At 46.4% G+C, this 14,242-nt stretch overlaps 1 protein-coding gene across 3 annotated transcripts in view; it reads right to left on the reverse strand.

Annotated features, from left to right (window-relative positions):
• Positions 1-367: 367 nt before the first annotated feature.
• ATP2B4 (ATPase plasma membrane Ca2+ transporting 4) overlaps positions 368-14,242 on the reverse strand; it is a 97,663-nt gene continuing 83,788 nt past the window's right edge. Inside the window, exons 20-22 of one of the 3 annotated variants that reach the window (XM_008154227.3) lie at positions 13,854-14,030; positions 10,415-10,522; positions 368-4,835 (exon numbers count right to left, since the gene is read on the reverse strand). In XM_008154227.3, the coding sequence (XP_008152449.1) occupies positions 4,521-4,835; positions 10,415-10,522; positions 13,854-14,030 (600 nt within the window). In that variant the 3' untranslated portion in view covers positions 368-4,520. Of the gene's footprint in view, positions 4,836-10,341; positions 10,523-13,853; positions 14,031-14,242 lie in introns of all 3 variants that reach the window. The other 2 variants (XM_008154229.3, XM_008154228.3) reach the window with 2 other exon arrangements.

A 14,242-nucleotide genomic window follows, 5' to 3' on the forward strand; every position in this document is an offset into this window, starting at 1 on the left:
CTCTCTCCCTCTCTGAAATCAATAAAAATATTATTTAAAAAATAAGTAATAAATAAAGCAAAGAAAGGGCTGCCAAGCTCACTTTGTTTCTTATCCTCCCAAATTCATCCTTTTTCAAAAGCTCCAGCCCCGGTTGCAGATTCTAATGGAAGAGAGCAGAGCAAAGCTCGGGCTACGAGGGATGAAACTGGCAACCGGGGCCTGAATCACTGAGGGAGATGTGGCAGAGATGCAGATCAGGGTCCACTCATAAGCCGAGTTCTGGGCTTGAAGAGAGGGTTCTCGACATGGCTGTGGCATCCTTTCCCGCCTCCAGCAGACAACCAGGGACATCGCCCAAAAGTGAGACACACCGAGGACAGCACAGTCACAAGTGGGCACGGGCTTTATTCTCAGTGCACAGCAGTTCTGCGTTCTGCTCATCAGCAACAAGTTTTATTGGTTCCAAAAAGTTATCCCTTTTTTTCCATCTTTTCAAACTCCTACTCTTTCTTCCTGTTTCAGTGGAACAACATGTTTGAATTTCAGATTTGTCAGTTTGTAGCATTTTTTCCCCCCTAAGAACCATATAAATACATGCAAAACATTGTACAGAGAGCTTAAATAATATCAAAATGCAAATACAGATTGGGTGCACTGTTAAGCCGAACTGCAAATTATGGCAACACACACTGGGTACACATTGCTCTGATATCACCATTTGCTGATTGATGTCATGCAGACCACAGCGGCCTATCTTTTGTTTTTATTATTTTATACAAAAAAACAAAACAAAACAAAACACACAAACCAGTGCTTGCTATACTAGTTACAGAAAAAAGAAAAAAAGAAACTCAAAATTCCTATCTCCGTGCTAATTTGAAAAGAACAAAGTAGTTAGATTGGTTGGCACATATATATGGCATATTCACATATGGCATATATACATATGGGGCGAAAACATGAACCAACAGCCACTCCAGTCAGGGGAGCTCACCTCCCTCCATCCCTCTCAGTCAAGAGGGAAGGGGACAGCGGGCCTAACAGCAGGGCTGGGAGGGCACAGAAGACTGGCACTGAGCTACCTGCAAGGGTGTCTGGTCTACTCCGAGGGAGGGGCTGGAATGGCTTAAAAACAGCAGGCGTTGGAAATGCCTCCCCCCCACCCGCCGCGGTGGGGCGGCCCCATGTTCGGAAAGTGAGGAAGTGGGCACTTGGTGATGGTACAGGGGCTGCTTCAGTCCATAGGTAAGGAAGCAGGAGAGAAAGGAAGCGTTTGGGGGGTTCAGGGCACAGGTGAGCTTGCCATGTCCCTCTGGGTTACCGGCAGTGAGGCAATCACTCAGATTTAAGTGCAAACGCTCCCCTCTGACGCTCAAGGGCAAGAAGAAACCAAAACCTACAGAACTCACGAGTGCCAGAGGGGTTTCTAGGAGGTCTCTCTGCAACTTCCGGGGATGCAAGTCATTTCAGAGGTCAGAGGGCGCCTACGGGAGGGCCCGAGCCCCAAGGCTGTCGGCCAGGGCTAGGAACAGCCTTTGTCCTCTTCCACTTACAGCTCTCTCCCCCATTTCAAACCTTGCACGAAGCTTCCTAGGGGAGGGGAGGAAGTCCCAACGCAGATCCTTGCATAAAAACTCACTGATGGAAAGTTCCAGGGACAATCGGAGGAAAAAGAACCTCCTATTGGAGGTAAAATATGCAAACCCCAAATCAGAGGATCCTTGCAGCCCAAGAGATGTTCATGTCTTGGGCTCCACTCTGTCAGCTATGCATCAAGAAACAAAATCCAAGCAAGGCCCCTGACCCTCATCACTAAGCTCCCAGGGGCCCACGCTCATTCGCTGCTGCCCGCCACCCCCCGCCCCCACTTCTTGCTGGATGCTTTCCTTCCCATCAGCCTACCGCCCATTTTCCTAGATTTATCAAGAGAGCAATCTAGGACACTATTTCCCCCTTCTCTCCATCAGACCCTTTTCAAATCCAAAGCACCGTTTTTGGGAAAAGCTTTAACTTATGCCGTATTTACTCACTGCCAGTTGGATCGCTGAAACGGAATAGGAAAAAACTTATATAAAAAACATAGGCACATAAACACTTAAAACTTACTCAGTTCCGTAGCAACAAAATTTATATTAAAAAAGTCTAGAACCCAACAAGTTTCCCCCCCCCCTAAGTATAAAGATGGCTGTTTGGAGAAAGGAATTACGCTGCATTGGTTTAAAAACCAATGACAAATATACGAAGTCACCTGTCATGTGAAACAGCTGGTTATGTGCTCCCTCCACAGGGTTACATGACAGCACTTTATTTTACATCCTTTAAACAAAATACATATGGCTGACTCAAAAAATACGTTTCTGATCTAAAGAAAACTATATATATTTTTTTTGCATAATATTTCTATATTTTCTCTCCTACTGTGGAAACTAGAATACACAAAAAACCGTTGACTTGAAAAGTAGACACTAGCTCTCAGGAGTAACCTGTCGGGCACCATGAGAGTCTTTTTGGAGCAGGAATGGTAAAATAGCCTCCAAAGTTTGTTATTGGCTTGTTTTCTTTTTTTTTAAAACTGATCTGAGGTAATAAAAGACTTGACAGAACGAAATCTTCCAATGTACTTAATAAATAGACACGTGAACACCTGACACCTCGCGTGAGCTGTCTTTCCTCCCCCATGTGACAGACAGAGAAAAGGGCACTGACGCAGGTCACCTTTACAAAACCCAAATCCAACGTGGTCGATTCTGTAATAACGGGGATGTGTAGGGAGCATGCTTCTTTACTCTTCCTGCCTCGGCCAGCTCAGGTGAGAGTGGGAGAGGGGGTGGCAGCCAGAAGGAAAGGCTGGAGAAGACAGGTTCGGGTGCCCTTCCGCTCACAGACGGACATCTGGCAGTTCACGAGAGCCTCAAGCCCTTCTCCCTTCTCCCATCGCGCCGCAAAGTGGGGCAGGCTTCCCCAGCTCTCCGATGGGAGGAGGGAATTGGCAGACATGAGAGAACCCCCTGCACGGAGATAGAAATGGAGCTGCTGCAAATGTGGCTCCACCTTGTCCCATGAAGGAACGCTTAGAAAGTCTCCTAGTAAAGTCCCCAGCTCCTGAGAGGCAGGTGAGAGGGGATGCTTTGGGCAGTGTTCAGGGAAAGAAGGCACAGGGCTTGATTGTGTAGCAGGTGAGCTCGCTCTGGAGAGGGGCTTGAGTGGGGCACAAGAGGGGAAGGAGGAGAAGATGGAGGAGAGCTTTGCAGGGTGGGTTTTTTTTTGCTCCTTTAAGTCAGCAAAGTGTCACTGGAGCCTCCCACTTTGGATTCATAATTTCAAAATCAAAGTATTTGAGAAAGGTTGGGACCTCTTCAGAGACTGGACAAGTTAGGGAACACAGCAAAGAATAGAGTTAGACAACTGAAGGGAATATCAAAGCTGGTATCCAAGCTCAGGTCCTAGACGGCCCTTAGGCCTCTCCCAAGGCTTCTCAACACTCACTCCCCCCATAACCAGGTCCTGCCCTCGAAGAGCCTTGCCAGGTGGCTTTGAAAGCAGCAGTGGTCACCCCAGGACCCCGTAAGAGTTGGCCAGCTCCTGGTCCTCGATACCAAAGTTCAGTTTGGAGACGGGGCCATTCTCAACAGACTCACTTACCACCACTTTAGAAATAAGAGACATCTCAGGCTTACGGTAAAAACTACACACCACACATATGCAAGCTTCATGGTCAAGGTTGATCTCCCTAGGACGGAGAAACCACACATACCTGACAAGTTTAGAAGTAGATAACCGATAACAGCAAGAACACATTCTTACCAGCTCTCAGTTGCTTCAGAAGACCCTATTAGCAAAGAAAACCTGAGTGCCCCTAGAACGAAATCAATGGTTCCATAGGGGCCAGAAGGGAGAATGGTCAAAGTTGACTTAATTCAGTCAGGTCCTTGCCACTTTCTTAATCATTGCAACTTAAAAAAAAAAAAAAAAAGTGTAGGTAAGGAAGACAATAGTTAAAGAGAGTGGAGAAGTTTGACTGGAAGGGTAGAAAGAGCTAGAGGGCTTTAGGTATAAGCTTTCAAAATGGGAAAACAATTTTAACAACCATCACTCTACAGGCTAATTCCATACATTCCATTCCTGCTTCCCACACATTGCATTTGAGAATATTTGTCTTGCTGAACCCTCAACTGAGGTTATAAATGACACAGAAGTCAGGAGATGGCAACATAAGCATGAATACTGGGGGAGAATTGGGTTGGAATGAATGCTAAGAAGATCATATCATTTCTTTAAAAATGACAACTGATACACTCAAGGAGTAGGTTCTACTATTCATTACCCGGCAGGGGTTTCACTGGGTCCTGCTACAAACCCCAACTCAAGTTTAAGTTGAAATCCTTGTAGGTATGTTCTCTTGCCTCTTCGTGGTCAGGCGGGGCTCACACATACTTGGGAGCAGCTGACATGACAGTGAAAATTCCCATCATCATCTTACAGATGGGAGAGATGAACAAGAAACAGGGAAAGCAAGAATGGGAGTCAGAGAATGACGTTCAAACTGATGTCTCCAGGCTATGTAGAGGGCTGTCGGGGTGGGAGGGAACAATTTGCACCTGGCTGCAATCCACGGCATTGTTGTTTGTGTTGGCGGATGGAGTGACCTCACCATCCAACAGCAGCACCCTAGTCCCAGGCTTAGGAACCTTTGCAAAACTTTCCTCCGCTTGCTCATCCAGGAGTGGTGTTCGTGGCCCCTCCTCATCTATGGCGAATTCAGGGTGGGTCATGAAGTTGTGGATGGAGTTTTGGTTCTTGGGTTTCTGGATGCTTTCATGGAGGGAACTATGGAATGCTTTGACCACTTTGATCTATACCAGGGGGAGGAAGAGAAGGATGAGAAAATACAGATATGAGAATTGGCCAGTAGAACAAGGAACTGGTGGCTTGAGGAGAGAAACAAAATCCAAACTACCAAACATTATTGATCATCAACAAAAACCATACAACAGGACACCAACAACATTTACGTGGCTCAACTTTCAAGCACTGGGGTGGGGTGAGGTGAGTAATGGCAAACAACTAGGATGTTTCAAAAGCTGCAGTAAGAAAACAGAAAACCCAAAGCAAAGTTAGCATTCCCAAACAATCCACTCTTAAAATGAAACAGAAAACAAAAAGATTCATTAGTTCTTTTGAACAGAGGGCACAAATGTTGGAACGAGGTGCAAATTAATAGCCAAATTTAAAAGATGAGTCAGACATGTGGATTTCTGTGTTGAGGCCAGGCATTTTGTGAATGTGGGATAAAAAAATTACACATTGAGGTTTAGTTATCTGTTTAAAACCCTCAAAGAGCCAAACACATACCAATCTGTACATAATACACTTTGAGTGATAAGTGACCATGAATTCAATGCAGCAAGGCAGACAAACCAATCTTCATTTGTGTCAGCAGCATGCAAGAAATTAGAACTTATACTGTTCAATTGAAGAATTGCTCTTTCATCAGGTAACACGCATATATTTATATCCCACAACCTCCACCCTGTCCCCTTCCTTCTGCCCCTCCCCTGGAAGATGTGGATGAAACACAGGTATCAAAGGTACCAAAAGACGCCTTCCTCCTGATACTGAGAGAAGACCTGCCTCTCACACTCAGATGCATGTCTATGTCTCTGACACATGGCAACTCTGCCCAGTCTCATCGCTTCCTCCAGCCGTTTCTAAATTGCAAAGAGAAGCATAATCTTACGTGAAGGAAAAGGATGGGACCTAGGTTGGGTGCAATCCAGGGGGCAGTGCTACAAACAAGTGGCTTTTCTCATGGGATGGATGAGGAAGATGAAAGAAAAAAACCAATGTGTAGTTTTACTGGGCAAAGAAAGGGATTCAGTCAATTTAGAGATAGGGGAAAAAATTGACCATAATTAATCTCTGTGACCAGTCTGTGCCTTACCCAACACCACCGCTTTGGCAGCCTGCTTTTCTGAACTGCAGGTCTCTCTAAGGCAGGTGTGGGGAACCTTTTTTTCTTCCAAGGGCCATTTGGATATTTATAATATCACTAGAGGCCCGTGCACGAATTCATGCATGAGTGGGGTGCGGCTGGCCCACCCCGATGGGGGCCCATTGGGCTGGGCTGGCGAGGGGGGGTAGGGTGGGCCAGCCGGCTCTGCCCCCAATCGGGGTGTTGGGGGCTGATGGGGGCTGATGGGGGCTGGGCTGGCGGGGGGGGGGGGGGGGGAGAGGGACTGACTGGGGACAGATCAGCTAGGTTGGCTGCCGCAGTGCGCGTCATAGCCACCAGTTATTCTGGTCATTCCACTGTTCCAGTTGCTGGGCTTTTATATATATAGATTCTCAGGCCACACAAAACTATCAACTTAAAAATTAGCCTGCTATATTTGGTCAAACATTTAATTAACTCACTCCTAATGCCTTGGCAGGGACAGACCAAATGATTTTGCAGGCCTTATATGGCCCGTGGGCCGGACGTTCCCCACCCCTGCTCCAAGGGATGATTTAGAAATTGGTTTAGTAGGACTGGGATCGGGAGAGAAAGTTGAATCCTGAGAGGTTGGAGAGAGAGGCCAGGGGAAAAGAAATCAGTTATAGGATTTTCGTTGGTGGCTGATCCTAGTCTTGTTCGAAATTCTTCCCTTGGAAAAGAAGTGGGAGTAACACAGGAAAAACTGTTGAGGTGGGGAAGGGGGATAGGGAGGAATGACGAGTGTTGGGTTAGGGCATCTCACACATTCCTCTGATGTTTAACCAAAGAATACGTTCCTGGAGAAGAGGTAAGAATGTGGAGACAGCAGAGCATGCAAAGAGTCAGGCAAATAATTTGGTTGGATTGCCTGTCCCAGTACTTCCTATCACTGTATAGTGCCTTCAAAAATAGTGTGCAAAGAAGGTTCCCTAAAGTGTGTCTCTGCTGGCTAGACTTGCCTTATTCTCTGACAGCCTGGAAGACCCACCAGGACTGAGGGTGCTCAGAGCTTAGAGGGCAAAGGATTCTTTGCCACTCAATAGAATCAATTCAACACCCCAACCAAGCAGAATCAAGGAACCAGGGCACACATTCACCAAGCTGAAGAGAAAGTAAGGACCTACTTTTCCATCCTTCTGTGATTCCTACTGACCATCTGATAGGTGAATTTTACCTGTTATGTTCTCTTTGATCCAGATCTAGGTGAGATTAGATGGAATAGAGTCTCCATCTAATCTTCAGGAAGTCCCAAGTTTTAACTGATCTATGTCAAACTTTGAGTAAACCTAAACCCAATGCCTTCTCCCTTGGCCCTGGTCAAGAGAAGGGCTCAAAGCCATGCCACCCCCTACAGGGGTGATAACATAGCCCACACTTCCCATCTGCTCTTGAGATCTCAAAAGTTCTAACAAGTGCTGTAGGTGAACAGGTAGGTACCTTTATACCACCAGTTGATCATCTTCAATATCAGTAATTTTCGAACTTCCTGCTTCTGTTGTTTTAAGCATTGAATACTTTATAGAAAGAATTATTTTTGAGGTCTAATACATAAAACAGATTTTTAAAAACTGGGGTTGTAGTGAGGGTCTGGAGCCCTACTTGCTGGCTTTTCCTCTCACCTGTTGGGGTGATCATAACAACTGTTACAGGTAAACAATAAGGGAGATAAAAAAGTGAATTGGGGGTGGGTAAATGGAAAAAACAGAAAAATTTTCTTCTTTGGGGAAGCAAGAACAGCCATCTGGCTAGACTGCAGGACTTCTGGAATCTAAAGGGAAACCAGTCACCTGCAAGGAAGCTCAAGTGAAGTGGAGTCAGAAAGCTAGGGAGTATCATCTGGAGGCTGGGGATGGAGGAAAAGGCGAGGGGGTTGAGGGCATGGGGCTGTGCCAGAATGCTCCTCAAGTGCCACACGGGCCTCAGAGAATACATAACTCATGCTGATGAACAATCACAAAGATAACCATCATCACTCCACCCCAGGTCCTCTTCCCTGCCTGAGGCATCCTGCGTGGTGCATGAGCGGTGTACGGGAAACAAGACATAGCTAGTGAGGCAGGTGCTGTGAAAGCTTTAGGGTCTCTCCACTCAGCCAATCAACCCTTCCTTCCCTGGTCATCGTCTCTGAAAACCTTTGGGAAATGTCTCTTCGGTGGTCCCTGTCCTACTGGTGAAATGGTTCATTGAAGGGCAACTCTTTCTCATGACTCAGGAGCCCCAACCTTAGTGCTAGCTCAGTGAACAGGCAGATGAACACTCCATTTCCTGGGCTGGTATTCTGTAGTCTTCTGCTCACTTTTCTTTCTCTGAAGGAAAGCCTTACAGAGGGAAATATTAGGGATTTATCTACTGAAAGTTAGACCAATAACTGGATTTATTTGGAGATCTAAAATGGGAAAGGGAGTTTTAAACATGACTATAACTTCTAGGACCTCCAAGGAAGAAGGAGCCAGAGAAAGAGCAAGGATGACCTGTCTCTCCTGAAGGATTTCCTGGTCTTTGATGGTTTGCAGCCTACCGTCTACCAGCAATTCTACATTAGCCCGGTGGGCTCTGGGTCTTCCGCTTAGCTCCTTCTACCGTTGCTAGGATATCTGATACTAACCCTTCCTAGTATAAAAGCATGATTAAAAAAAAAAGAACAAAAATTAGTTCGAAGGACATAGCAAAACTAGAAGAAAATGGAAATAAGAGAGGAATACGGGAGAATTAGGGCAAGAGGCTCTTGGATATTTGCAAGGTAAGATTTATTTAGTTCTTTGACTGCCTTTGGGCCAAAAGAAATATGTATTTATATATCCCCTTCCCCCCCAATACCTCACATGAGAACACTTGCAGTTGGTTAAAAAGACAACAAATAATCTGCCCTGACCAGGTGGCTCAGTTGGTTGGAGTGTTGTCCTGTACACCAAAAGGTTTTGGGTCTGATTCCTGGTCAGGGCACATACCGAGGTTGTGAGTTTGAACCCCAGTCAGGTGTGTACAGGAGGCAACTGATAAATGTTTCTCTCTCACATTGATGTTTCTCTGTTTTTCTCACTCTCTCTCTCAGATCAATAAACATATCCTTGGGTTAGGGTTTTTAAAAAAAGACAACAAATAATCTAAGCTGGTACATCTATGCAGCTCATAACCATGTGAACTACAAACAGTGCAACTGTTCTTTCTACACCCCCCAATCCCTGGGTTGGAAGAGGAGGTTAGGAGGAAGGGAGAGACAAACCCTCAGATACTTGAAGCTCACAATATACTTAATACAGAGGGATTCCTTTCCTATCAAATACTGTAATAGCACTACCAACAAACAGACTTCTCTCTCCTTTCTGTATCCCATTTGGGAAAGGTAAAATGCCTAGGGATAGGAAGGCATAAGCATTAGCAAGAATCCAATAATCTACCAATGCGAACACCATTGGTTGAGTGTGGGCAGCATCCCAATAGACAGGCTGGCTAAGAAAGGGGTTCCTGAAACTTTATGTGCAAAATACGATATGAAGGGATCGCTGTAGGCGAGGCAATACTTTTCAAACTTCCGGTTTCTATCTTTCTATTCTATTCCTAGAAGCAAGAAAAAAAAAAAAAAAAAAAAAAAGGTTGCTCTTCAGAAATCCCTACAAAATAAGTTTAACAGGTGAAGAAAAATGTTATTTTGACCTTTTCATATATTTTCCTCCCTAGATGTGAAATAATTGACTCTTAAACCAGAATTTGGTTTAAAGTCCCTGAAAAATAAAACCGCATTTGAATTGAACACTTTCATGTCTTCATATACAGTTCTAACTTTTATGCCAACACTGCCAGCTAACAGAGTGGTCGCCAAAAAGGAGTATTATTAATGGGAAAATTCAATACTGGTTAATTATGACAGGTCTAGTGATAAAAAAAACCCCCATGGGAACAATAGCCCCCTTCATACCATTCTTAGGAGACCTCAAACTTGCCCCCAGAAGAGAGTTCTGGGTTTCATTTGACCTAACCTTGTATCTAGCCTCAGGAAATAGAGTTTAGACTCTGAGGAGCAGATGGAGTGGAACAACAACATATCAGAACAAAGCAAAATACAAAAAAATAAAGTAAAGCAAAACAAAAAACTCGAGGAAGAAACAAGCAATGCAGAGGAACAATTAGAAGACAGGAATATTGTCTTTAAAATGGTATGGTTTAATAATTTTTCAACATTATAAATAATTAATAAATAAATAATAAATAGGCAGGCACATAGGCTGATTTTTGGAGTGGGCTTTTTATCCAGTTTTTCTTCCCTTCAGTCAAAGATCAAAGGGAAAACCAAAAGAAAAATTTATCCATGGTTGGTTAAAGTGGATGCCACGTGCTCTCTTGTGGTCATTTTAGCAAATCATGCATCATAATAGACTATCACTCACTGCCCAGAGTAGGAGATGGAACAGCAGCAGCAACAGAAGTGGTGGGGGAAGATTTGACTGGTACAACTGTTACATAGGATGAGCTAGGAACATGTTTTACATCAAGGTGTTGACCCATGGTCGGTCGCTTTAGGACTCCCTTAAAATTGGCTCCCGTCTGGAATGTGTTAATTACGTCGATCTGCAAAGAATCAGAGAGTGAAATAGCTTTGCTCCACAGTCAGAGAGAGGTGAAGAGAGAGAAAGGGAGGGTGGTGGAGGGTTCGGGAAGGGGGAGAAGGAGCTGGGAAATGGGACAGGAGAGAAAAAGCCAGATATTCCTCACACACAAAGGAGTGGTGAGGAGCAGGGGGAAACGCGTCCATTGCACATCACACTTCATTTAAGGAACAATTTGCCATGGAGTCCAAATACCCAGCCAGAATCCAGCCTGCTCTCCACTTTTAGCCAAATGGAGGATATTTTAGGTATGCCGGTGTCCAAAGTACCTAAAATTTTTAGGGACTTCCACACTTCATCATGCCTCAGATAGTGATAGCTTATTTACTGTTTTCATCTGTACTCTTAAAAAATCAGGTGTGCAATTTAAAATAGAAGGCAAAGTATATATTACTGAATCTTGAGGCTCAGGAACCTCTAAACCAATGAAATCGACTACCTATTTTTACAGATTTTCCAAGATAATAACTCATGTGTTTAAAGGAAAAACAGAAGCATGTAGCAGCCCATACTAGTACATAGCGGGCCATAGTGGAAAGGCTCCTGAATCATGGGTTGCTGGGCTCACTCTCTTATGGGGTTCTTCTCTGAGGCATCCTTCCCTTGGTCTGAGGTGGACAGGGACTGAGAATGGAGCTCAGAAATCCAATGGCCAGGCTCTTTAGAGAGGATGCCACTAGCTGCATTAATGCATTGGAGATCCAGAAATGTCTGGCAGAAATGCTGACAGTAACTCAGCAGGCAGACTGAAGGAAGGAGGGGCAGAAAGAGTTGTTGCTAGTTGGTGGGTGGTGAGCAGCCTTAAGGCTAGCCCTACATAGCGGTCTCTGGTCTCCAGGGCCCTACTCATCTGCGACAGAGGCAAACCATGCCATTTGTTTTCCAACCATGGTCTGGGTGTGGGGCCTTGGTCAAACCTACCATCTTTATCCCTGACCCCTAAGTAACAAGGAACAAATCAAAAGGGGTTCCTTTATCCTTCAGAATCTGGAAGAATCATCTTAAAAACGCCCACATGCTTGGTCCCAATGGCCAATCTACCAGGAATGCTGGAAAGGGGCCGATTCCACTCATCTGACTGCATTTCCCAGGAGAGAAGGTGGGAAAGCAGGCACCGTGCGAGTCAGCTCTTCTTACTTGTGAAGCTTCCCGAGAAGCCATGAAGTGTGTAGGCCTAGGTTCTGGATTCTGAGCTAAAACACCACCCCTGCACCAGTTCTCAGTGCCAGGGACAGAGAAGCCTGATCCCGTAGGAGGAGAGGGTCTGCATGGAGGGAGGGTTCAGCTACACGGAGAAGAGGCAGGAGACACACCTCCCTCAGCGCTTTCCTAGGGTCATGAGGTCTCATCTTCCACAAGGAAATCAGATCCCAGATTTACCTTCCCCGGGTTCTAGCCCTTGTTTCCCAAACTTCTGCTTTCTAGAGCTTTTAGCTCCCCCGGCTAAAGGGACCCGGACGGGACAAAGGATTGGCAACACCTCCCACCCTAAGGGTTGCAATGAGAATGGCAACAAAGGTCAGGAATCAGATGGCAGGGGGTTTTGTTAGGACTCTGCTGAGGCTGAAGATTTGTGCCAGGAGAGAGCTTCAGGTGCCGGATACAGGTTGGCACAGGCAGCCTCGTCTGCTTATAGTCAGGTGCACACTGCAATGGCACGGATTTGGTTACTGTGGCATTCTTTAACAGGCTGCCTAAGGTTAGGCGTTAATGCCATTCTGGCCCAACTGCCTCACGCTCCAATAGGGAAAGGTAAGTATTCTTAAAGCTCCGAAGGCCATGAAACTACACAGTCCAAGGAGTGAGGGGGAAGGAAGGAAGGTCCGTGAATCTCAAGCCCCAGGAGAGAAGACTGGCCAGGAGCCAGGAGACACCGGAACAAGAGGATCCTGGCTAGGAAAGAAATCACAGAGTGGAAGAGGAGGCAGAGGATCCTGAGGGGAAGAAAAGCAGACAGGTTATTTCGAAAACAGCAGATGTAAAGGAAAGCACTGGGCCTTAGTGACAGGAGCCAAAGGTGCCAGGTTCCCTGGGCACTGAGGCCACTGCTGGATGGGCCAGCAGCCTGGAGAGTGGTGGGATGAGGGTGGGGACTCGGGACGTCCCGAGGCAGTGTGTGCAGGTCCTGAGGGAACTGCCCTCTCTGGGAGGAGGAACTCGAGGGCGGGGGAGGGAGCCCCAGTGTTTTCCTACCTGGCCCCTTTCCCACTCCCACTTGTTCCTTGCCTCCGGGAGACAAGTTCTCAGCAGGTATTTAGTTTAGAATAGCCATTGTACCTCCTCTCTGTGCACTGAGGAGAAAAGGTGGGAACTTTCTAAATATCTGCAAGGCTAATTTTAGAGAGTGACACTTATTTCTGGGTCTTCAGCCAATCAGTAGAGGGGAATAGGCCTGTTCTCCGGAGAGCATCCTTGACGCCTTGGGATTTAAAGTTTCTTCAAGTGGGAAATCTCAGGACTAACACAACTGAGGCATGTGGGGGCAAGAACAGGGAAAGTGATAGGGTTACCAGGGCCTAGACCAGCCCACTCACCCAGCAGAAGGTAGATAGAGTGACATAAAAAGTCGGGGAGAGTTTCTGTAAGGCTGTAGGCAGGGGACTTCAGAGCAAGAGGACAGCTTCTCTTCTCTTTCAGAAATTGCAAGAAAACAAAGTTTGAAGAAATGATAGCTTCCTTTTGGGGAAGCAGGTAGCTGCAAACGATACTCAGGCATTGAGAGACTACTGTCATTTACACACACCTAGCCATCAGGTTCCCCACCGTGACCTTAAATTTCAAGTGGGGAAGATATAAGAGGGCGAGTTTCTTTTACAAAAATCCCTCCAGGTAACATCTACATTACCTGACAGCGGCTTGAGGATGTACATTAAGTGTCTGCTGGGGCTGCTGGCATAGAGATACTGTCTAACTCCTTCCTTCTGAAGGGGAGGGAAGGACTCCGAGCTTTCTCTCCCTGGGTTAGGTCTAGTGTTTGCAAGAGACCTCGTGCAGGAAGCTAGCCCAGCCCAATGGAGGGTGGGAAAGGGGCTTCAGAACCAACCCAAAGCTAAAGGACTGAGCTAACCGTGAGTGTCCCGGGCTCTAGGTCCCATGACTACTCTCCCCTCGGAGGAGCTTGCGCAGCTGCTTCTGCCCCTGTCTGTCCGAAAGCCAGGGAGCTAGGGCTGCCCATTAGTAGCGGGCCTTGTAAGGGAAGAGATGTTGGCCACCAAGAACGGATGCCCTCCCCAAACTTCCCAAGATGGGGAGACTTCTTCTCCCAGGGTGCGGCTAGACCACTATCCAAGTACCTGAGTCTGGATACGGTTCAGACCCCGAAACCAGAGGATCTGGCCTCGGCGTAGCTCCATCTCCGCATGGTCAATTTCGTCCATCCCCTCTGCATCCTTGGTGATCTCCTCTTTGGCAGTGCCATGCCCGGCCTCCTTCAGGAACTTCAGGGATTGGGTAGGTATTGTGGAGATGACCTGAGAACAGGTGCAGGAAAAGGGCAAACACCAGAATCAGGGTCAGGCCCTTGGGGAGGTTCCTCTTTGCCCTATGACCCATCCCATTGGGAGAAAAGTGGGGGAAGCACGCGAAGTGCCTATACGCTGTCAGGACCTCAGGAGGGCTGTCTGCATTTGTGGACATCCAGCAGAGAGCTTATATTCTAGCATTTGACCAGTCGTCTGCCTCG

This window comes from Eptesicus fuscus, chromosome 22 (genome assembly GCF_027574615.1).
Source record: "Eptesicus fuscus isolate TK198812 chromosome 22, DD_ASM_mEF_20220401, whole genome shotgun sequence".
Lineage (NCBI taxonomy): Eukaryota > Metazoa > Chordata > Mammalia > Chiroptera > Vespertilionidae > Eptesicus > Eptesicus fuscus.